The sequence below is a fragment of the Anoplopoma fimbria genome, chromosome 19 (genome assembly GCF_027596085.1).
Source record: "Anoplopoma fimbria isolate UVic2021 breed Golden Eagle Sablefish chromosome 19, Afim_UVic_2022, whole genome shotgun sequence".
NCBI lineage: Eukaryota > Metazoa > Chordata > Actinopteri > Perciformes > Anoplopomatidae > Anoplopoma > Anoplopoma fimbria.
This window is the reverse complement of record NC_072467.1, coordinates 13,693,225-13,719,035: the sequence shown is the minus strand read 5'-3', so window position 1 is coordinate 13,719,035 and position 25,811 is coordinate 13,693,225. Positions and strand designations below refer to the sequence as shown.

Genomic DNA, 25,811 nt, shown 5'->3' with positions numbered 1-25,811 from the left:
TCGGGACCCCTCGGTCGACCAGCCGCTGAAGCCGACCACCAGTGGAGCTCCGCCAGCCCTCCTCCTGGAGGAGGGGCCACCAGAGGGGCCACTCACTTCAGCCAACTTCGGGAGAAAAATGTCTGGAATTCCGTTTCCGCTTTAGGGAGTGTACGCTGATTTTTTTTTGGGGGGGGGTTTCTACTTTCCAACCAACTTTCTATTCCCACGACAACTCGGACAGTATTTCCAGTCAAACTGTCCCGGATTTAAACTTTATCGTGGCGACGATGGCTTCTTCCCCTCAGAAGTCCCCGTCCTCTCCGAAGTCTCCGACGCCCAAATCCCCGTCCTCCAGAAAGAAAGACGACTCTTTCCTGGGGAAACTTGGTGGAACTTTGGCGAGAAGGAAAAAGGCTAAAGAAGGTAAAACAGCGAGCAAAACAGCGAGTCTACAAGCCTGCAGAGCCGTGGCCGTCAGGTTGTGCTATAATGTTTTCAGAAGTGAAGATGAAATTATTAAAGTTAATAATATTTTCCACCATAACCTAGAGCATTGTGTAGGAATAATCTCCACTATTACTTTTTTTTTTGTATCGCTATTACGCAGCCACATTTCAGAGTGCAAACACGTTTAACACTGAATCTTTTCAGCTTTGAACATTTATTTACCTCAGAAAACACCAGAAACTACAGCTTGTCAGTGGCTCGCGCGGGTGTGTTTTCATGGCCGCGGGCTGTGTCTGCATCCATGTACGGTATCGAATCCGCCTCTCCTGTAATCCGTGAGGAATGAGGCTCCAGTAAACACAGGGCCCCGTCACAGACCGGAGGCAGGAGGCTCCTCCAGCACACAGATACTGTGAGGACCGACCCCCAGTGTGTGTCCCCTCCCTCAACCAGGGGTCTCAAACTCAATTAGGCTAAGCTGACCAGGGCCCTGGAGCTTCAGGTTAAGGATGTTCAGCTCCTGTGTTAAGTCCACTAGGAAAGCAAGGTCCATAACCCACCCTGGATCATCAGGTTCAGGAACATCCATTCTGCCATCTTCCACGAATTTCTTCACTTCTGCTCTTAAGTCAAAAAATCTCTTCAGGACTGCTGAGCCAGCTCACCTCAGTAGAGTAAAGTACATCACCATATGGTGACTCAATTTCTCCTAAAAAGGCCCTGAACTGGCGGTGCTGTAAACTCCTGGACTTGATGTAACTGATACATCTCAGGACAACAGACATGACATGTGTCTTTGAACCAGCGCTACCAGTCCTAATAATAAAAAGCCCCGTGAAAACTGCTCTTTTCTTGTCCAAAATTGCCCGGTCATATGCCATCACCTTTTGACCTTTGCGCCAAACTAAATACATTTTTAATAGAATTTTGATTTATTTCAAGCATTTATTAAGGGCTTGTTTAAATTTATATGAAATTACTAGAAAAAAGAAAAAGAAAAAATATATTTTGCAGGCCGGATTAAATATTATTTTTGGCGCCATGTAGCGTGCCTTTGGGAATTGGGAGGGGGGCCGGAAATGGGCCGGGGGCCGGCAGTTTGAGACCCCTGCCCTAAACCCTAAAACCCTGAACCCTCAGGGACTCATCTGACCTCACCTGTAAAATGATTGAGCGTGAGAGACTGTAAGGACACGAAATGGTGTAAATACACATGGGGACAGCCCTTTGGGCAACATAGCACGTTGCCATGACAACATATCAATTTATGTACAATTGAGGGTATTTATTTTACATGTTTTACGTAACGCTGATTCAAACATCTTCCGGGCTTTTGCCTCAGGAGATGAGCGGTAATTTGTCAAATAATGTATTTATTCGTTTTTGTCCAAACAGCTTTAATAACGAAATAAAAAGAAATGTTAGATGAATAAACCAGCTGTGTAATATATTTAGTCTCTGCTTGCATTGTGTTTTTATGTGGCATCTTTAATACTTAATGTTTCCGTGTAAATTGAATATGCCAGGCTGAACACCCATGTGCCGTCCTCTTTGTTTACTTTTTTTTCTCCCTTACATTTCCAGCTTCCAGTGGTAACCCTGTGTTTAACGTCACTTTGATATGAATTGTGGGTAATTCCCTCAGGCAAAGTCTGCAACAATGCGGACTCAAAAATATCTGCGAAAGAGCCCTCAAACACTAAAGGATTCGAAAGTGGGACAGTCCTAAGCCCTCACTGATTTTGCCAGAACAGGCATCAAAGTGCGTGAGTGTGGAGATTGGGATTGGGCCGTGTTGTTTCCTCCTCTGGGGAAAGGTCACGAGGTTGATTCCCAGAGCAGCGGTCAGAGGTCACGGGTAGGATACAGAACGGCAGCTCTCGCTTACCTTTATATCACTTATAAAACCTCGCTGTGTTGGACTTTAATTACCAAGAAGCTGCTATAAATAAGAATCCACCAGAAGCCTCTTTTGTAAAATGCCCGGCTGAGTTTATTGCCACATGGGGGTTGATCTGGAAAATACAGCAGACTTCATGAGAGCATGGCATTCATCGTCAAAGGCCAGTTTTTTTTTTTATCATCCAAGGAGAAAGGTCTCTTTCAATCGGATGATTACGTTGTGTCATTCAGGATGCTGCTGCACAGCTGAGCCCCCATTTCAGGTCGCCTTTGTCTATGGGACGTGCGTGCAATCGCATTATATTCATACTGGCTCATGCTCACACACACACACACACACACACACACACACACACACACACACACACACACACACACACACACACACACACACACACACACACACACTGCAGAGTGTGTATCATGTCTCCAGTGTGTTCTATGATTCGATGTGGAACATGGGCCGGTCGCTCTCGTTGAGATCATTGATTAGATTGAAGTCCTTGTGACGTTTATGGCGGTCGTCCCACGTGCGGTGAAGAGAGAGAGAGGGGGCGGATGGCTTGAACGGGAGTAGACGGGACGAAAAAAGAAATGAGGAAGAGAATAGAGCTATAGGATGGGGGGGCGAGAGAGGAAGAGAAGGTCAGGAGGCTTGAGAGCATCAAGATGGACGTGAGCACCGCGCAATGTGGAAATAGTGCAAATACAGCACTTTAAATCAGGAGAGATGATGTTTAGTTCGAATCCTCCTGGGAAAACAGAATTATTATTGGGGATCAGGTGTTTGCATTAGAGACTTGTGAGCTCAGCCCGTGGAGAGCTGGTCCTGCTGGCCAGGAGAGGATGCTCGAAACCAGGGTGGGGGGGACGGAGACAAACGGACACACGGACAAACATGGGCTGTGGAGCGCTCTGCCCTCCAGGTAGGACAGGACGTCACCGTGCATTCCCTCCTCGCGTGTAGGCAAGTTCCCGAACGATGCTTTCGCCAATGTGGCTTTTAAAATTTATTGTTGACAACATTTAAACCGAGCGCACTCTCATTATTATTTTTTTTTTTTTACAACGCTGGCCCAGAAGAAGAGGGGTGCTGAAGAGAGAACACATAGAACGTGTTCCTCTTCGCTCTGCTCATGACACTTAACAGCAAATGTGCACTGAACATATACAATGTGTTAATGGAGGTAACACCTTGGCCATTTCACCATCACATTGCTTTGTACATCTGCCCAACACCCAACCTTGGTTTTCATATACTTGCTCGTCCTTAAATAGCACAAGTGATAATTACAGTAATATCAGTTTGCGCTAATTGGTGTGGTGTTATCGCAGCCATAGTTCCGCATGAGTCTGTAAATTACCAGTCGTGGACAGTAACCGAAAAGCGTTTGAACCCCCCCCAGCACGTATTTTACTGAAGCAGAGAATGCATTGTTCAACATTTCTATGCCTTTCTTTTATGAATGCATGAGAGGATATCCAGCTGTCCTTAGGGGGTCAACTCTTAAGGTGTCACATGTATTTGGTATTATCATTATAAATATAGTTAACATATAGTAACATATTTGATCAATGATTAGTTGGGTCCTGGCGCATGAGGCCAATACGGAATTGGCTTAAAACTTGCATTCTCTCTGCTGACCAGCAGGGGGCGACTCCTCACTTTACAAAAAGAAGTCTGGTTGTATAGAAGTCTATGAGAAAATGACCCTACTTCTCACTTGATTCATTACCTCATTAAACATTGTAAATTTGAGTTTATGGTCTCAATCTCTAGTTTAACGTTTTCTTCAATACAGCATGATGTTCATTTCGTAAATTATGGTCCATTTAGAGTAAAATAGACCATAAAGCAGAGTATGCTTTAGGGCGGGCTTACTTACTTGTGATTGACAGGTGGCTGTCTCTACCAGAGACATATTCGCCGTCACTACGTCACTCCTCGGCATTCCAAATTTGGTAACTAAGCCGTAATCCAAGATGGCGCCGGAGAAATCGTAGAACTCGAAACTTCAAATCGGCAGTCCACAAACCAATGGGAGACGTCAGGATGACTACATCCACTTCTTATATACAGTCTAAGGTTGGGTTATTTGTAATAGTATGAAAGTGTTGTTTCTTTTCTCAAAAACTCCGTAGTCTCACTTTAAATCCTCCCCCTGACGTCCATTTATAACACTCTGAAAATCAAGTCTCTGGAATCCATATTGGGATAAATAATTACAACATTCATCCGCACTTGGGAGATTTTTATTTAGCTCTTCTGAATTCATTAACTTTTTAAAGTACTTTTCATGCAACACCCTCTCGATACACCCATGTGTTGCTCCGTAGGAATATTCTCATCCACCCACTGTGCACATGCGAGCAGTTGTGGATGGTGTTGATTTAGAGGATGTTGTTCTAGTGAACACGGAGAAATGCACAGGATGTTCACTCCATGCTCTTCAGCACACACGTACGCAGTCTGACACACACACACACACACACACACACACACACACACACACACACACACACACACACACACACACACACACACACACACACACACACACAGTGATCAAGCCTCCTCAGGTATCTGACACCCCGAGAAGAATGGCATGCTGGGTTTTCTATAAAAGCCCGCTGAGTAGCAGGAAGCAGCACCGCTCCGTGTTTGTCTGACGTAAAGGGGCTCTCAACGGAGGGTCCGCTAACAGTTGTTTGTGGAATCGGGAGGGAGTGGGGGCAGGACCCGTCACAAATCTTCCCTCTGGATACAGTCGGCTTATGGATAAACTTGTTAGCGTTGCTAGCTTTACTTTTTTAAATTTCAGTCTATTTAAATGATCAGTCGATCCTTTGGGTCATTCAACGAGCAAAAACACCAAATATTCTCTGGTTTCAGCTTCTCGACCAGGAGGATTAGTTGCATTTGTGTTGTTTTATCATTGTACATAGAATATCCCTGGAATTTGAACTATTTGTTGTATAAAACTAGCAAATTGAAGACGGTATTTGGGGCTTTAACAGACTACTCCATTTATCAGTGATATAGTTGACAAATGATTTGATGATGATATATCATTTTGAGTTGAAACCCTAATTAACTAGGCACTGTGTTATTTTATTTGGAGTCGATACCACAAACACCATCCTTCTGCCCTAAACACTCGATAGAGCACCAAATGTGTATTAATCCGCAGCTGAAAATGTTTACTCCCGTTTAAGTAACGTTCACGAAAACGCAGCAGTGCCCAGCTGTTAAGGGAAGTCGGAAAGACGGGTTTAAAGGTCTCTTACGAGTTTTTATGTTTTCATGAACATTTCTGACAGTATCAGAAATCTAGAATAATGTCCGTGTTATTCTTTAAAAGAAGGTTATTTATTGAAATGTATGTGAAGTAGATGTTTAAATTTACAGGCAGCAAAAATTAAAAGCTGGCGTCCTCACAAATGTTTGAATGGTCCGAACGAATGTGACGATGATGATAATGTGTGTTCCTCTTTCTCTCAGTGTCTGAGCTTCAGGAAGAGGGGATCAATGCCATCAACCTTCCTCTCAGCCCTTCCCACTATGAGCTGGACCCCGAGGACACCATGCTTGGTAAACCGCTGCACTGTTAGATATGTTTTGTTAAAAGGCCATGTGGTTTTATTTGGGGATTTTGAAACATTTATACAGTACCAGTCAAAAGTTTGGGCACACCTTCTCATTCAACTACTTTGAAGAATCTAAAATATAAAACATATTCTGGTTTGTTGAGCGTTTGTTTGTTTACCACATAATTCCATATGTGTTCCTTCATAGTTTGGATGTCTTAAATATTAATCTACAATGTAGAAAAAAATTAAAATAAAGAAAAACCATTGAATATATTGTAATTTATTTCTTCTATAGACTATAAATGGGAAAGTAAAGGCCCTTAGGCCATACTTCAAATAAACAGCGGGAAAGCAGGGACAAACATTTATCAAATAAAAAATCAATTAAATAAGTATCTTACCTACTGACCTACGCCCAAGGAGCCCCCTGTTAATATACAGTAAGTCTATTTAGGTTGCTTACTGTGTTGTAAATGACTAGGATTGTAGGGGAGGGAAAAGATTTAAAGGAAAGCGTATCGAAGGAATACTTGATCCACACAATGACCATTTGTTAATCAACTACTCACCTTGTGTTACACTAAATCTAAAAAATCTAAAAATATTGTTTGTCTCACATGCATCCATGGTGAATAGAGAATCCCAAAAAAACAAAGACATTAATATTTAAACAGTTTAATGTTTGCTCAGGTGAACTGCTCGTCCCCAAAGTGTTTATCAAGACCTTTCTTTGTTTTTGGATTCTCCGTAAACGTGGAGGCATGCAAGTCAAACAAAAGTTTTCTTTAAGAATTCAAGGTAACACAGAGGTGAATAACTTGTATAACTTCTATACAAATGTAATGTTGTATGTGAAGTATTCCTTTTAAGTTATAGAAGCTGATGAATGTAATTTTTTGAGCGACAGGGTTCTGTTGCTCTTCAGCCTCACTTCAGAATCAAACGTTCCCTCTAAACTCTTAACATTTATCCCGTTTCTGGTCGTCCATCAGAGGAGAACGAAGTGCGAACTATGGTGGACCCCAACTCCAAGAACGACCGCAAGCTGCAGGAGCTCATGAGGGTGAGGTTTCAAGTTATTTAGTCTGCTGTTTATCTCAGATTAATGTTGAATTTACAGTTGTGTAGTGCTGCGTCTCCTCATAATTTGCAACAAAAGGACACAAGTAAGCCCAAATAAAGAGCTAATAAGAAGTGTGAAAAGTGTAAAGGTATGGGGTCAGTGTTATCGTTTAGGTTGTTTTTTTTTTGAGTGATAAAGCACAACTCATCACAAGTGTTGCTCCATCCCTACTTTACAACTTGAGGATCGCCGAGCAATCACTGGAGTCCAACAATCGTATTCTGAAGGGGAACTTTTGTTAGGCTACCAAATGCCTCAGATTGGGTCATCCTCGGCGTATCGCCCTAATCAGCACTGGCACGGCTTGGAAAGTGTCACCAAGTTCTGAGTGACTCAAATTCCATTGAAAAGAATCTTCAAAATGACTTGAAACTAGCAGTTGGTAGACCCATTAAACTGGACTAACAGCAAAAGACGTCCCCTAATCTACCAGGACAGACATTACAGGCCGTGCAAGTACATCTAGAGCTACGGCAGCTTAAAATGTTCAGACAAATAACTCAAAAATAAGTTCTAATTACCTGTCTTTTATTCTGGCCACGTAGGTGTTGATTGACTGGATAAACGACGTTCTGGTGGGGGAGAGGATCATTGTGAAGGATCTAGCCGAGGATCTGTACGATGGACAGGTCCTGCAGAAGTTATTCGGTGAGGAGTTTAAGCTCACACGGAATGCCAGCAAGAATTAAGAATGCTATTGTATCTCTTACCTCATGGATATTTTTTTCCCGTGTCCCGCGCTCCAGAGAAGCTGGAGGGCGAGAAGCTGAACGTTGCGGAGGTGACCCAGTCGGAGATCGCCCAGAAACAGAAGCTGCAGACGGTCTTGGAGCGCATCAACGACTCCCTCAAACTCTCCACCAGGAACATCCGCTGGAATGTCGACTGTAAGGACAGCTTTTAATATTTCACTTTTTAATCTGGTTTTTATAATACGTTTCTCTCTAACATGTTTTTCTAATTCAAGTTAACATACAATGGACAGAGCACAGTGAGGTGAATTGTTCATTGCATAGAGGTCAATCAAATCACACACTGCTACACAACCGACTTATCCATTAGTTCAATTTGATGAAATTTAAATGCTGATCTCTTTCTTTCGAGAGACTCTTTAGTGAAACACAATATGCTGTTATGTAACATTTGTAAAGATAAGATTGATCTTAACTGATCCCTCTGGGGCAAATGGGTGTCTGCATATTAAAAAGATTATTTTACTCGAGTAAAAGTACTGTTACTTTTACTACATTTTATTTAAATGAAAAATGACTTGTAATGGAGCCACGATAGCATGATGGAGATCTGTCACCCCTAGATATCCTCCAGCTAGGACCAGCCTTTGATTAGAACTCAGTATCACATGGGTTAATACTCTTCTCTTTCGATTCTTAAGTACACTACAAAGGTAATAAACAAAGACTTGTATGTTAGGACTTGGAAAAGTGTGCACAAAATGGGTTAACTGGCAGTTATTTCCTTGACATATTATATTCTTTGATTGACTCCATCTGTGTTCTTTTCTGGGTTTTTTAAATGGAAACGTCCCCCTCAGCCGTTTGTCCAAAGTAATCTGATCAATAAGGTTAAGAATAATGTGAACGCCAGCGCTAGCTGATTCAAAGTTAGCTGGGAGTTTGGATTTATTAAGTGGGTTTTGTGTATAAATATATGCACTTCCATTTTTGCGAGTAGAGAATAACTGTTTTTGTCAATGGAGTCTTGCGGCTTTGAAGAAAGCGATAAACAACAACATGGAGGACTCCATTGGTCAAACCACGATGGCAGACTTTTTACCGTATTAAAATAACATTCAAAAGGAAGTGAGGGCCATCCTTAAAATAATCCATCTTTTAGCCAAAACTCCCCCTCCTGCGTGGAGAGTACTAGCCACATGCCGGGTTGTTTTTTGAGACCTCCCCTCACAGGACTTTATTATGTCTGAATGATCTCATCTTGCCATTGGATTAATATCCTTGTTATTGAGCTGTGAGTTTTGAGATTGAGAACAACATCTTTCCTGGTCAATGAGAGCCCTCCACCTCTCCTTTGACGGCGCTCTTTTATCTGACACGGCGAGCGATAATTACAGTCAGGCTTTTTACGTACATCATTAGGTGTAACATGCATATGAGCTAAAGAGCACAGGCGAATAACATGCAATGTGATTGATTTTGCAGACTTTTTTAATCAATACACTTTTGTTTGTCCCTTCATTAAAAAAAAACACTCTTTCCTGATGTATCTTTTTTGGATCCTCCTATGCAGTGAGGATGTAATAGGTTTTTTACGAAGGCTTTTAGCTTGCTCTATGTGACTCTCTATTGCCACGGGATACAATCAAAGGCTTGCTTGGGGAACTTAATTGATCCTGATTGTGTATCCAAAGGTAAATCCTATTTGTTCGGTTGACTTAAGACAAGCTGCTCAGTATGTCTGACTGAACAGGCTCTTCATGGATGACTTTAGGCTGCAGGCACTCATCAGAACTCCAGTCGTTCCGTCTCTTATTCTTTACAAAATATTTGTGAGCTTTCATTTTTTCTTTTTTTCATTTCACTCCAAGGCAGCTTTTGGCATCTTGATTGCGTTTACCGTTCAAGCTACGTAACCTTGCCATAAAAAGTATTTTAATTATAAATTCCTGGAAGGATGAAAAATACTAGAAAATATGTTGTTTGTTCTTTAGCGACCCTCTCCCACGGCAAGGTGTTCATGCAGCCTTCTTCAAAAAAATTGAAATAAAGAAGATTCTAAGAATGTTTAGAAACATTGGTAACATGTCTACCTAGTAGTTAGGGGTGTCACCATTCTCCAAATCAACAAATCCATGAAGTCCCTGTTGGCGCCCTCATGCTTTACCGTACAAACGATGTAGACATTCGATAATTGATTCAGAATGCTTTTTTTCTCCTGATCCTGGATTATTCATTTGTGGGGACAAATGACACAACACACCGGGAGTCTGAACGCACCAAAGCACATTTTAACCTCCTCTTTGACGTGTTAAATGACTGTGGAAAGACTGTTTTTATATCGGGTCCTATCCCCACTCTTGGTCGTGGACCAGAGCGCTTTAGCAGACTCCTCAGTCTCCATACCTGGCTACAATCCACCTGCAGGTGTTTTATTTACAATTTTAACCTGTTCTGGGATCATGCCTCTATGTTTAAAAGAGACGGGATCCATCCCAACAAGAGGGGCAGCCACATGCTTTCGGCCAATCTGCAGCATACGGTGCAGCAGTCGTCCAGATGACTGCTACCATTCCACACCAACATCCGGCAAACGGATCCCCCGTCTTCTTCCTCCTCTTCGTCACAACCGCAGCACACAGAATCACATGAGAGCTCCCCTAACAGGTCCCTCATCGCAGCTACTGTCAACAGGATGGAGACTCTCATTACCACCATCATCTCCTGTGAAAGACCCTCTGCAGCACGCTCGATGGCACAAACTACAGAATGGCTTTTATGTGATGTCGTCGTTTTAATGTTTTGTTTTAATTTGGTTTTAGTATTTTATCTTATATTCGTTTACTATTTTATGTTTACCTATTTCACTTGATTTTATTTATTTTGTTCGTTTATTTGATTGTCACTTATTTCATTTTGTTTCTTAGTTTAGTTTCATCCTAATAATTGTTCTAATGTTTCTTCTATTGCACTGTTTTGTTTTTGCCTTGTCTGTCGAAGCACTTTTGTAAACCTTGCTTTTAAAAGGTGCTATATAAATAAAGTTATTATTATTGTTATTATTAATATTGTCACCGCCAGGAGATAATGAGATTTGTTCATAAGTGAGTGTTTGTGCGTGTGTGCATCTCTGTGTCTGTCTGTAGCTAATCTCGCATCTCGCTGCACCAAACTGCAAACTATTTTGGGTGCTCATTTATGGCCGCATGCTGAAGGACGTCTCACGGTTTCACCGAGACACATTTTACTCAAAACATCTTTTATTTTCTGATTTATACTCCCATTGACTCCCTACCAACTCGGGCAGTCACCCAATTTGGGGGTTGTGATCATTGAATTAAATATTATGTAAGTGGTCCCTGCAGACACACCTGGTGAAGATACTGAATAAAAAATACTGTACATGACACACTTGATATACATGCAGGCATGGAACCAGCATGAGCAGATTTAGAAAGGTGGAAAATAAATAAATAAGTCAGCTGGTGGACGGATGGCTCCTGGCTTTAACTGTTAGAAAACAGCATATATAAGTGAAGTTGTTAATAATATTGATGGCACTAATGCTGATTCACATGTACAGTTTGTCAACTACTTGTGTCATTTCTATTATTTGTTCCATAACTGATATTCTTTTCTTTTTCCTTCCGTTAGCGGTTCACGCAAAGAGCATCGTTGCCATCCTGCACCTGCTGGTGGCGCTGTCGCAGCACTTCAGAGCGCCGATCAGATTGCCAGACCACGTCTCCATTCAAGTGGTGGTGGTCCAGGTGGGTGGAACCTTGCTTGTTGAAGGCTTTTTAGCATGAGTCTACTTACTTAACAGCATAACAAGTCATCACCTCTATGAGAATGTTGGTTTCATAAGACCACGCTCCACTTCTCTGAATTCATCTTTGGCCCTACATCTGATCTTCCCTTTGTGTCTTTCAGAAAAGAGAGGGCATCCTTCAGTCCAGACAAATTCAAGAAGAAATCACCGGCAACACAGAGTGAGTACGCTTAGCTGCCTGACTCATTTTTACACCTCAGTACACATGTGTAGATGTTGACAGCCAATAGGGTGGTGCTAGAACAATGCTGCTAATTTCTGTCATCTTTCACAATGACAGAAATGTAAAGACTGAACTGTATAGTTCTGAATATCTATTTTCCGTATTAAACAGAAGAATACAACTGAAAATGTGTCTCTTTCCCCGAACTAAGGCTAACATAGCTGCCTGGTAACTCACCTACTAAAGACACACCTCATTTAAACTCAACAGAAACAAAAAGATAAAACCCACCAAAACTGCCTCGGTATGTCTTTCCACTGTTCCGACAATCACCCACTCAGTTTTTTCTGAATAAGCCATGTAATTCATTGCGTTAGAATATGCCGGCTCTACACTCTGTTTTCTTCCTCTCTCAATCTCCACACCGCCGAGCAGCTGCTATCGCTCATTCTTCGGAGGCAGACTATTATATTAGCAAAATAAAATGACAGAAAAAATCACCCACAAAAAACAAACAGCGATATACTCAGCTAGATATATTAATCCAATTGTCTGACTCTGATAAGTACCACAAAGGCATTGATACATGTATCCTTGATGCAGAACCTTAACTTTTTGGGACCTTGAATATCTTTGTTCCACTGCAAACAGAAACTGTGTAGCACCAATTTGAGAACAAATATTGTGCAACGCTGAATCGACTACCATTGTATTTCAACAAGATATGTGATGGCACCCTCAGCTGAAGAATTAGACAGTTTTAAAACACACACACGCACACACACTCTTTCACACACAGACAAACACACACACACACACACTTATTGTCTCCCTGTGAGGCTGTCCTGCAGCTTGACGGCAGCAGCGAGGGAGATAACGGCAGGCCAGCACACACACACACACGCACAAGCACAAACATTTTGTCACGCTAGATGGATACACTGTTAATAACACCCACCCACACACACACACACAGTCACAGTGGAAATACGGTTATTACCACACCACCAGGACCGTTGCCCAGACCTGCCTGCCTTTGCCATCACAGATTACACCATGAACATGTGTGAGAGCGTGTGTGTGTGTGTGTGTGTGTGTGTGTGTGTGTGTGTGTGTGTGCGTGTGCGTGTGTGTGCGCCGCTTTCTCACTGGCCTGCCCACGGCGATATCTCTTCCTTGGGGACACTCACACTGCAGCGTCCCCTAACCCTCCAAAAGAAAAAAAAAAAAACCCCACCACCTAACCCTTTCCAACAGCAACATCCTCCAAAGTGCTAACATTGTTATAATAGACTAGAGAGGGTTCCGCTCCATTCCCATAGAACACCTGCGTGCACACACAAGGCATCAACACCGACCGCTATTGTTCTGCTGTGGAGATTATTACATCGAGCCGTATAGTATGTGTCATTGTGAGACGTCCCATGACGAAGCCCAGGTTATTTTTGAATACCCGAGGTGTACCTGTGTTTATTGTTAATCAAATTATGACACCCTAGACTACATTATTGTATTGTCATTTTCTGCGACATTCCTCTGTGATTCGACTGGAAGCGCGTTCCCATTGCTTTCTATGAATATTCAAGTGTGAAATTGTCAATAAGCAGCCGCTGCCTCTGATTTGTGTTTCTTTTCCTCTTTTTCTCTCAGGGCTTTCTCTGGCAGACACGGTATGTCCTCCATGAGGAAGAGTTTATTGAAGATTTTATTTTTGTTTATCAGGAATATTCGCACGTCAATTTTTTTGATGTAGTTTTGTTGAAGTATTTATATTTTTTATTTATTCTTCACAGAGCGCGACGCTTTCGACACCCTGTTTGATCACGCTCCAGATAAACTGAACGTCGTCAAGAAGGTACAGAGGGTTCTTTTTTTCCAGTGGCAATCTCAAATTTAGCAGCCATCATTGAGGACGGATAAACATATGGCAAATTACATCTAAATAGGTAAAGAAATAACTTTGGGTCTTTGGGTAATTAAATCCCCTCAAACTGGGCTTTTTACTCCAGTCCATGGTCCAGGTTTTACTCTGCACAGTTATCTAGCTCACCATATTGATCCGGATTATCGAGGCAATGCAAATAAGATTGCACTTGGTGAAGAGTAACATTTGTTCGCTCATTTGGGTTACTGTGATTTAGAAAACAGCCGTGTCTTCACATATCTGTTTTGAATCTCTACTCCAAAACAAGTCCAGTAAATTCTTGTGCATTAAAGTTCATTCTCAACCAGTGCTGGGTAACGTTACTTTCAAAAGTAACTTGTTACATAAAATAAAATTCCTTTATCATTCCTTGCGTATGTTGGTTATATTGCCCAAAAGGCAATTGTGTAAGCCTACCTTTTCAAAGTATTTTATTTTGTACATATGACAATGCATGGTCTACTGTGTGGCATGCTGTTTGCTGATGTACTGATATGGGTTAGTCCCTGAACGGGCACTTATCTCCAACCCTAAATTACCCCCAACATTGTTCTTAACCTTGGATTAGTTTTTACAAAAACTCAAGATCTTTCGATCCCATCCAATGGTCTTTGTCAGTGGATGGAGTATTCTTAGTTGTTGGCTGGAAAACTGAGCAAACTCCATCCACCAATAGAAGTTGATATTCGATTTCTTTTTATATATTTTTTTGTCAGACTATTAGGTTTTTCGAGATGTGTAAGATATTACACACAGTTGCAAACAAGCCAAATACAAATGAATATATAAGCGTAAAATTATTTTCTAAAATAAGAGTTTATTGCCACATGTTTGCCAAAGTGTAGAGGGCCTCCAATATGGCTGCCAAAGACCAAGATTCTTTGATGTTTTTTAATCCATCTGTGTGTGTGTCTACAATGTGTGTGTAGATGTCGTGACAGACTTTTCCCTTTTGTGTTTTCTCAGACATTGATCACGTTTGTGAACAAACACCTCAACAAGCTCAACCTAGAGGTGTCTGAACTGGACACACAGGTACTACACACACGGGAAAACCGTTTTTAAAGCTCCTTCGCGATATATATACTGATGCTCTGGTGAAAATACATTTTTAAAACATGCCCACCTTAACATGTTGTTAAACTGTCATTGAGATATTAGTCTTTTGAAAACACACCTGAGATACGCCACTTGTTTCAGAATCAGTTCAACCTGTTAACCTGCCTGTGCTTGTGTCAGTTTGCAGATGGGGTTTATCTGGTGTTGCTGATGGGTCTGCTGGAGGGATACTTTGTGCCGCTCTACAACTTTTTCCTCACACCAGAGAACTTTGACCAAAAGGTAAAAATTAGATTATTTTTTTATTATTTCTGCTTCATCCCTCAGTGAGCCGGATTATTACAGGAACACTCCACCAAAACGTCCACACAAACTTCTAACTTCACTGCTTGAACACTATCTACTTCTACTATGCTGCCAATCCATGTGGTCATTATATTCCAAATATAAAGAAATTTGCAGTTTCGGCTTGCCGTTAACTATTGTGTCATGCAACCACTTTTGCTTACTTTGGTCCGGAATGACAAACGTAATAAAAATGAGTCTAGAACAAATGTATCCTCAGGAACAATAATACTGTAGGACATTTGAATCCTTTAAAATGAATGCCTTTAAGTAAAACAGAAAAAAAGACACGTGGGGCAGCGCGATGCCGTCTATCTCGGACGAGGATGGAGAAATCTCTGACTCGGACTCTGGACGGACCGCTGTTTTTTTCGTTTTGAATGAATCTATGATCAGATTAACTCAATAACTAGATATATGCATTTATTACGGTGATATTTTCTGCGGTATCGTGGACAATCGGACACGTAGACTTGCCGCTGTAGGCGCCGCCATATTGATATATCCAATCTCTCTTTCGAGAGCCATGAAAAACGGGTCTCGACCTGTCGTTTGAGAAACACTCCTGAATCAAATGCTTCCATTCTGAGGAGCCCGTGCACTCGGAGCCAGCGCTCTCCTCTCAACCTGCTCGATAAAATGCTAACCACTCTTTTACCCCCGGAGCCCATTGAGTGAGCGCCGAGCCATCTCTCCTCTCCGTTGGCCTCCGTCGCACCGCGGCATTCTAAACGGGCGATCTGCGGAGACACCACAGTAGCCTTTTGTCTGGGGCTTGGCCAGAGGGCCACTGCCAAACCGCGAAGCAGAATGGGCATCAGTTCTACGATGCTCACACACACACACACACACACACACACACACACACACACACACACACACACACACACACACACACACACACACACACACACACACACACACACACTCCTGGCCCGGAAGAACAGGCACCAGCCCCACAGCATCTGTAATCTCCTTTTGCACAGGGAAAACACTGGAGTGGCTTAGGGGCTCAGCTCTATTACTCTGTGTCTGTGTGTGTGTGTGTGTGTGTGTGTGTGTGTGTGTGTGTGTGTGTGTGCACGCGCATGTGTGTGTGTGTGCATGTGTGTGCGTGCCTATCGATGACACACCGGGGGTGGGCTGCGAAAAAGTAGTGCGAGGCACCAAGAAAGCACTCCTGCTCTTGCTCAGTAGATCTCGACTTAAGGCTCATTCTCTCTCCTTTTCTTTTTGACTGTATTAGAAGGCTAAGGTCACGCTTTTCACACAATGAGCCCTTGTTGGGCAAAGCTTTTAGTACATCACAGCAGGCACACACACATAATGGGCAGAGAATAGAAAACATCTTTCAACTCTTTCCATCTCTTCCCTCTCATTGCTTTTCTTCCTCTCTTCCACTCTTCTTTTTTTATTTATTTAATTGTCTCAGACATCTGTGCTGGTTTCCACCACAGAACTGAGTCCATGTGAGGACTGATAAATAAAAATGATTACATTTGTGAAAGATTCCATCTTTTTGAATAAACATCAGTCCTGCATTTAATTGTCAAAAAAACCCAAATCTCCAGCATGTGTGATTCTCCCTTTTTAATAATGTCATAAATGCGTTATGGTCCAGTGTATAAATAATTTTTCCCCTACATTGTACACGTGTTACTTGCCCACATCATGACTTTGGCTTTCAATGACACCGTTCATTTCTTGGGGAGTTTTTGAGTCTCACCGCCGACATGCGTCCATTGATAAACCAGTTGTTTGTGCAGCTGCTGAAGGCTTAAGTTCTTACGGAACAGAGCGGCGTTGCGTTTGCCAGAACAGGAAGCTGTGGTAGCACGATTGAATCGACGACCCCCCCCCCCCCAGAGTTTATTGTGGGATTTAGCAACCAGTGTCCACTGTTCCCTTATCAGCGAGGAGCTGTGTATGTGGAGCTGTACGTTTTTTATGCATCCACCTTTTGCCTGTATGTGTTAAAGTTTGTGTGTGTGTGTGTGTGTGTGTGTGTGTGTGTGTGTGTGTGTGTGTGTGTGTGTGTGTGTGTGTGTGTGTGTGTGTGTGTGTGTGTGTGTGTGTGTGTGTGTGTGTGTGTGTGTGTGTGTGTGTGTGTGTGTGTGTGCAGGTAGGGTACATGCTTCTTAACAGCTTCATTACTCTCTCTGCAGGTCCACAACGTGTCCTTCTCCTTTGAGCTGATGCAGGACGGAGGCCTGGAGAGACCGAAGCCCCGACCAGAGGGTAGGACGCACATTCAACTATCCTGTATGTTTGTTTTATCTGCACTGAATTAACATCTGCAAGTTGATCTTGAAATGTGCTAAAAACTCAATAAAAACTAGTCTTTAATATTGGGTGTCCCCAAAACTCATCCTGATTAAATAACTATAACAGTTGTGGCCTTTAATCTGGCAAACCTTATTTTTGAGTCTTTTTATTCCAACTGTTCCCAAGAGCAGAAAAAGTGACTCCCCATAGTTATCATCAGCTCACTCACTGTGAATCACCCCTGACTGGTTACCAAGCATTAACTGTAACGTTACTGTTCCGTTACCATCAAACAGTCTAACGTTAGCTATAACCTTAACATTAATGATTTTTATTAAGTTGTTAAGTAATGTCAATATTACCACCAGCATTGATGTTTTCATAATTTAGTTTCTCTCAATTGACACGTTGTCAATGTACAGTTACTCTTAAATCTTCAGCTCTGCCCTTCTTTATTGGACTTTACTCTCACTGGATGTATATCTATGTCTATATACAACTTCTCTATCTGTTTATTTTCCTGTTTTTTCCAGATATAGTGAACTGCGACCTTAAATCTACACTGCGCGTCCTCTACAACCTCTTCACCAGGTACAGGAATGTCGACTGAGCACCGGGTGTGGCAGGAGGGAAGACTTCATACCATGGACCACATGTTAGAGCTTAAAGCGTTTTGCTATTTGTTGTAGGAGTCTGTTTTATCTGAGTGCATGCATCACATTTTGTCCCCCGTTGGAAATTGTACCGCACGTCTGTATTTTTATTGATTCCTGCAGAGATATTTGTATGTAAGCCCTGAGAGGCAAGCAAGAAAAAAACATTGTTGATCAATTTGATTTGATTTTTTTTTCTCCAGTGGTTATGACTTAAGAACAGTATGGCTTTCTCCAGGATAATCTTTACATGTCTCTTCAATTTTTTATCCATTTATCGAAACCTCATTTTGGCAATGGATCCTTTTTTGTTTTTTATACTTACTGTTGTTGTAATACTCATTTCATCCACCGTAGTGCACCACTACCCAATGTTCTAAATAGGTCTTAAAGCATACATGTTTTCTTCCAGGTGAGTTTAACTTACATAACTCGCTAACACACATAAAATCTCAGCTGGAAGAAAACATTAATGTCTTATTTAGAACATGTGATGGGGCGCATTTCAATCCCTTGATGACTAAATTAGTTTTGAAAAATCACGACACAAAACATTTTTTTCATTTTTAAAAAGCATCCTGGCAAAACATTTCTTTTCACCTGCACAGAGGAGAACACACTTTGGATCAGACCTAGAAAATGGATCACCTGATTTTTTTCTTTTTCAATTACCTTTCAGGGCTTCAGTAAATTTGGCCTGTGTACCATAAATGTTTGAATTTTTATTGTAAATTGGGTATTGCCATACATCAGACATCTATGAACTAAATAAGATAGCCAATGGTGATGTTTAGCTATGTCTATAATGACTTCTGTGGATATCACAAAAATGAACCACACTTTGTATCTTTTAGTCCATAAAAGAAAATGTTTAACTGTATTTATTGTACATTTCAATACACTTGTTCTGTCTTACTTTCCCAGCTATTTTCTTCTCTTTGGTCCTGTTTATATTATTCATAAGTGCCTTTAATAAGATGTGTGAACACAGCGAGAAGCTCCCAATACTTAATATTGCACATGCTCCCCAGTTGTCTTAACGTTCCAGATTGCCTTTCCATGTGTTAAGGGACATTTGAAATATCTGACCAAAGCTCTGTTGTATTCACACTGTAAAGCATATAAAGGTGTTACTCAGCAGCCATTCGCTTTCTTGTATTTTTTTTAGCTTTATATAACCACTCCTTTTTGTGTTTTTATTATACATTAAATACATATTAGATTTCCCTTTTTTCTGCTAGACTAATACAAAAATAACGGCATACATTATATGTATGTTGTGTTCTACTTTCAAGGCAATTCCACTTTTTTCAAACAACAAATGCAGTCCGCCGTTCTAGCTGCCATCACGCTCTCCATTATGTATCTACGTTTTAAAGCATTATATTCAATAAATGGTTCGGCCCCTGAATGCAGCTGCATTTTATTTCTTTTTTTGCCCCTCAAAGGGGAATGCTTTTCCAACAAAACAAATATTGGGGTCAAATTGGTTCCAATTTGGCCTGCACAACACACAAGTGGACCCTGTACAACAATTTTCTTTTTTTTTTCGTTAAATTGAGAAATGCTGTCAGAAAAGCTGTGTAAAAGCTTTCTGAATTGGAGCTGACCCTAGCATGGACCGAAACAGACAGCAGAGTTACGGAGTGAATGAAAAGGTTATTTTCTTTTTTTTGGAAATTCCACAATAGCTTTTAAAAAGAAAGTGGGGGGAATGGGTGTGTATCCTGTATGTGTGTGTGCGATTGTATGTTGATGTATTATTAATAATACACACTGTGCTATTTTAATATTATCTGCCTAATCCAACGCACACTGCAAAGACCCTCACGTGTTTTTGATTCCAAGTTGCTTTTTTAATTAATTTCCAGTTTAGCCAGTCTGTATTTTTTAGGAACACAGAAAAACCCTGGTTGTGTGTGTGTGTGTTGTCCCTAACTTGTGAAGTGCGGGTCCCTAAATTGCAAAGTGTTTAATCCTTTTAGAACAAATTTCAAGGTGAGAACATTGTAAAGGCTAAAATTTAATCTTCATTCGAGAGAGTTTGTGAGAAAGGGTTTTTGTGCCTCGAATGTAAAGCCTGAGCTGCAGTTTTTTTCTAATGGAGCAATCAATCAATTTCACCTTGAAGAAGCTCTTTAAATACTTTTTTGCTATGTGAAGACGGGGAAAAGCCATTGGCACACATGCAGCATACGTGTGTCGACTTTAATGCCCGTAGCAGAGTGAAACATTTTGGTCCGAGTAACAGTATCCGGTAATGATTGCCCTCTCAGACGCTCTCATGTCAGTCGCAACAGATCCTGAGGGATCTGAAACCATGTTATGATCATTTCCTCTCCACTCCCTCGCCCAGGGAACAATTCAGCCACTCTAGTTATTACCTTGTTACATTATCGTTATTGCATTATTGTTACGTTGCCGCTCTCGTGCGTGGGTCACGTGGGGGACGTAACGGCATTCCTCTGATTGAAGACACCACAGTAATGTAGAGAAGAGAGACTGCTGCTTCACGGATGGGATTGTTGGTTAAAAAAGTTTGAAGAGTAAATTCACCCTTTACTAACAAGCAAGCCTCATTGTGTTAACCAAAAGCTGGTATCGCACCTAATTTTAGTGAAAAGCTTTTCCTTTGTTGAATTTTTATGATTGATTTTTTATTAGTTATTTATTCCCCCTGCCCTTGTAAAGATTAATCCCTAAAGGTACAACAAACAAGACTGTGAGCATTGCTATTGCCTATCAGCAGGGCGACAGCTCAGCCGGTGGCTAGAAGCTAACGATGCTAATGACGCTAACAGTGCAAACTACAGCAAAAGTGCTGACAGAGCTAACAGTGTTTACCTGAGGGGTACCGGAGGGTGGGTGCTACACTTCCACGACAACGCTGTCGGCTGTTACAGCCGTATGAAGTGCAGGGCCGTGCGGCGGCCGTTAGCTAACCAGAGGGCGCGCGGAGCCCCACGCTCTGATTACAACACACAGAGGGAGAGCGACTTCATTCTCTGCTCAGGAACTCCTTTACATAGCCAATAGTTGTTTAATGCCCTGAACCCAGTTTATTGCATGTTTAATGGTTTGTAGTAAAAAGCTTTGCGTTTAGGTAAAATACATTTACACCCTTGGAAGATTGATACAACCGTTATGTTAGTAAATGTAGCTCGAGACAGCAGCAGCTTAGCTTAGATAAATGTATGAACAGCTAGCCTGATAAACCCAATATATCTTAATTGTTTTATTTATACAAAATCCAAAGTGTATTAACACCAAATTGCTGTTTTATGATTAAAAAACATCATAAATATTCGCTACAAAAAGTATTTCCCAAATCCTTTAAACATGCGCTAATCAATATTTTTATATATACAATGATTCAAATGCCAAAAAATAACAAAATTGAGAAAAGCTCCTCGTACCAAACGTCAGTCGAACCCAGCGTTTGCTACAGTGGAGCATTTAGCAACTAAGGGGTGAGATATTTCCCTCAGGAGTTGGTGGAGACCAAACACGGAGCTAAAAGAAGAGTGAATATATATACAAACAAACAAGAAACACATTTGTAGTTTTTCATAGAAGCCTTCCCAATATTTTACATCACAGGTTACATTTTAGCCAAATTTATAATCACTAACTTGATCTATTGGATTATCACCTCAGGTAATTCGATCACTATTAACCGGGGCTTAATTTGGCCACAGCAAAACAACTATCATCTGAGTATCTGTGATCGGAGTCCGGATCAGGGCTTCATCTATTCTCCCATGATGCTATATTGCCAACTGGATTAGAACATAGAAGCTCCAGCGGATCCTCAGGTGATGCCCTTCAGCTGGCATTGACCTCTGACCCCTTTATGAACTACGGCAATAAAAAGACAGTTTTTCTTGTGAGGATCAATAAAGTATCACATTATTATATTATGTGGCATTAGATAAAAGGTTTGGCCATACAGCCCAATAATAGCTGGGCCTCCACTTAGGTAATGTTACAAAGTATAGCAGGATTGCTTCACCGGTCATAAGTGTATCGGTGTTAAATGTTTATGCTCTGACATGTTGTTTTTTTGCCATTGTTTCTCAGAAGCTCCCCTTCAGTCTTTAGGATAAATACGACCACATCAATTTGCAGTTCTGTGTAGAGACGGAGGGAGCAGCAGAAGCAGGTTATATCATATGAGACCCATACAGTGTATCCTGTTATCTGACCATCTAGCGTGAAGAACTCTCATTGTGATGGCCAGTGGATACAAAAGCTTGCCAGTGTGCATGAAAACATGTATGTGAAACACTGATCTAATGTAAGTAGTTCACAATAAATGATGGCCATGAGAAACAGAGTACCTGTGAAAGTGCAGTTTTACACGCAGTGAGTACATGCGCACTACTATCCAGGTATTGTGTCTTGGATTTGATCATATTCATGGTGACACTTACATGGTTAGAACAGAAACCTGATTATTGACCTCCATGTGTACATAACAGTCCTGTACGGGTTTCCATAATCTCGCTCCCACCCACTGGATTTCTGATTATTAGCACCGTATATTTCTGCTCCCAACCACAAACGTTCTGACCATGCATACACACCCGTAACAATAGATGGATCGTCAATAGATTGAACATTGTTGACATATGGGATTTTGGTCCAATTTGACATTTTTACTGAATGTTGGAATTGTTTTGGAATAATGGCATAGTGTGAGGCTGTACTTTGGCATAGCAAGTGCTTTGAGTTTAATGCTAACCTCAGCATGCTAGCATGTTCGCAATGAAAGTGCTGACACTGCTAGAATTAGGCAGGCATTTGATTAGATTAACGATTACCTTGCTTGCCATCTTAGTTGTGTTAGCTATGCTAACATTTTGTGGGCACTAAACACAAAGTACATCAAAGGCTGATTAGTTAAGAAAGACTTTTGGTCATAAACAAAGTATTGGACAAGTTAAAATTGAGATGCAATGATGGTGCTAGATTAAAAGTTGAGGCATCACCAAAATGACAATTGATCCTGACGGGGACATGATTGTGTTAAACAAATTTATTGGCAATTTATCAAAGCCACAGACTCATGGTAGCACTATTAGAAAAGTGGGATCACCAAAGTTGGTAGGATTTGTTCTCAGGTGACCACGATTGTCTGAATAAATGTCATGGCAATCCATCTAGTAGTCCTGGTTGTTGAGCTATTTCAGTCTGGGCCCAAGTATTGGACCAACTGTAGGGCAAACATTGGAATTCCAAGAGCAACATATTGAGTGTAGGTAAAAAAAACAGGATAGGATGTTTACATACCACAGTACCCAGGTTCCTATCCACTCCAGCTAGCATATTTAAAGGTTTCTCAAAGCCAGGATAAGGGTTTAGCCAGCGTCCAGAAACCGTGGTACGATGTAATCTTACATGTGCAAACATAGTGTATGAGCCAAACAACGGATAATAACTGGGATACGAGTGGGCATTCAAACTCAGTCAGTGTGTTCACTCAGCTACTGTTTAGTCCCCAGGCTGCTGTATATTATTGTTTTTCTAAAATGTTAAACATGTCAGCCAACTTCATATCAAATGCACCGATGAAAGAAGGGCATCAATCTTCTCATCTGATTTCTTTAAAGAAAAAATAAAGCGAAAAGTCGGTTGGGTCCAATGGAAAAGATCCTAGAATTGGTTAATCCATCAGTGAAGATCACGCCAAGTTCAAAATCGCTTTAAATATGTTTAATCCTCTCCAAACCAAACCTCTCAAGCACATCTAGAAAAACTAGGGTGTTTATGGGATTAATGTCCCATGAATAACATTTACTAAGTATTGTGTATGGTCAGTAGTTCATTCCCGGAATATGTGTCCTGCAGTTGTAGTCCTTTGGGGGCAGGATGGTGCAGCCTTTAGTCCCCGCTCACTTATCATGCACATAATGACACAGAAGGTAAATCTGATTAGATCAGCACTCCCTATTCTGAGCGGCAGCAGAAGAGCGAAGGACGCTCGTGACCTCTTTTGACTAGTTCATTCATCCTCTCTCCGTCTCCAAGAGGTTTGATCAATGCCGATCATGGAAATTGAGCTCCTAAACCTCGGTCCTGAAAACTGCTATCTTTCATGTCTGGGTGGCTCTCTCTATCCATGCGTCAGATAAATGTCAAAAAATTCAAAAGGAGGCTGGTCTGCTCTCCCCCATTTTATAAATGGGAGCGTTTTAAAACACAAAAGGAGAAGAGGCTGGGTGTACCTGAAGCCTGTGTTCCAGTGGAACACTCCATCTGCTGTTTTGTGTTTTTTTTTACTGCTGCGTACACTTTTGAGGTTGTATTTTGAACGTATTGTGTTCAAGTAAAAGTGGAGTGGTGTGCCAGGTAGGCTCGCAGAATACAATGTTCTCATTGCAATGCTATTTTGGCAACCTGGATGTCCTAAAAATATCGTTTAAATTGAACCGCATTTTACTTGATGTTCAAGGAAGCTAGCGTTAGCAGACTAGCTGTTAATTGATCTGTTAATCATACTGAATAGGCTTTACTGCTGGGAAAGCAGAAATAACTAATGAACTTTTAACTTATTTTTTGTCACCGGAGGGCAATTTAATTTACAGGGTCATCCTGAATTTAAGTGAATTATTAAAAATGTAGAATGAATCAATTATTTTGGACAAAACAAACTCTAAACACCACGTTGAAATAATATTGCTTTTGGCGTTGAGAGAAAGGCCAGACATAGGAAGCTCAAACAGCAATCAGGCTCATGGGGCGTTAGCACCTCACAGATGTCCCGTAGGCAGGAATTGGTACCACTTTAGAATTTAAAAGCAATCATTCATAATTCTTAAACTCACAGGTAACCCGGATGGCAAACGGTTGCCTATCTATCCAGCAGACACAAAGCAACAATATCATTCATTTGGAGCCATCACCTGGTAAATATAAGGCCAAACTCTATTTTTGGTCTCCCCCACCTCTGAGGCAAATATCTGACTCTTTAGCAGCTAAATGCTCTGCTACCATCACCAGCAAGATACTAACTTGGCCTATAGCCGCCATTTGGTGCTGGGTAGGTAACATAGTGGGTTGGTTAGATCTTTTTTGAGGGTGGTGAGAGTGATACCCAAACATTTTTTTCACCATTCCTAAACATAAGCTGAAAGACTATAAACCACTTAGTAGATCTGAGAGGAACTGCTGGGAACTACAGGACTGCATTATCTGTGTATGTGATGTGAACCAGTTATTGAAAGTGAAGAAGGCTTAAGGAGGCGATCAGCAGGACCAGCTTTGTCATTTCAAAGGTCTTCATTATATCTTTACTGCTGGCCTGATTAGGTGGATTTTGCTTGTTGAGATAAGATGAAATATCACTGTAGTGAAACATGTTTACATCTCAACGCGTTAACTCAAGACTCCTTTCCTTACTCCCTGTTGTTTTTGTCACCTTTTTTTCTATGAACCATTATTTCCTTTACCTTTCCCGTACTAAAAAAAACGTAAAAGCGATTTTATTGGGAGGGCAACATTTTTAAGTTCATAGGTAGAAAATAAGATATCTTCATGTCATTGAAATATACATAACTAATGGGGCAATTCATATTGTGCTTTGAGAAACAAGACACCAAACTGCTTTATTTTATGAAAACAGTTATCATTGATTGAAGATTCAGAGTGCTCTGCCATATTGGATAGTTAGGCAGTTTCAAGGCTGCTACTGATAAAATAAGTAAAAAACTAATAATTTAATAAAAATAGGAAGAATGAAATCAATCTGACATTCACACAGTTGCTTTGATACTGAAAGAACATTTAAAAACAGAACCGACCGATAAAGAAATTCACATCATATAAAGCCTT

General features: G+C 41.1%; 1 protein-coding gene across 1 annotated transcript; it reads left to right on the top strand.

Moving 5' to 3' along the window:
* Positions 1 to 123: 123 nt before the first annotated feature.
* On the top strand, positions 124 to 19,152 carry parvaa (parvin, alpha a). The gene is made up of 13 exons (XM_054619696.1): positions 124 to 405; positions 5,834 to 5,923; positions 6,915 to 6,985; positions 7,591 to 7,693; positions 7,792 to 7,932; positions 11,392 to 11,507; positions 11,671 to 11,729; positions 13,383 to 13,402; positions 13,526 to 13,587; positions 14,623 to 14,691; positions 14,896 to 14,997; positions 17,226 to 17,298; positions 17,859 to 19,152. Exons 1-13 carry the CDS (start codon positions 270 to 272, stop codon positions 17,933 to 17,935), a joined length of 1,119 nt encoding a protein of 372 aa, XP_054475671.1. The 5' UTR covers positions 124 to 269; the 3' UTR covers positions 17,936 to 19,152.
* The last annotated feature ends 6,659 nt before the right edge of the window (positions 19,153 to 25,811 follow it).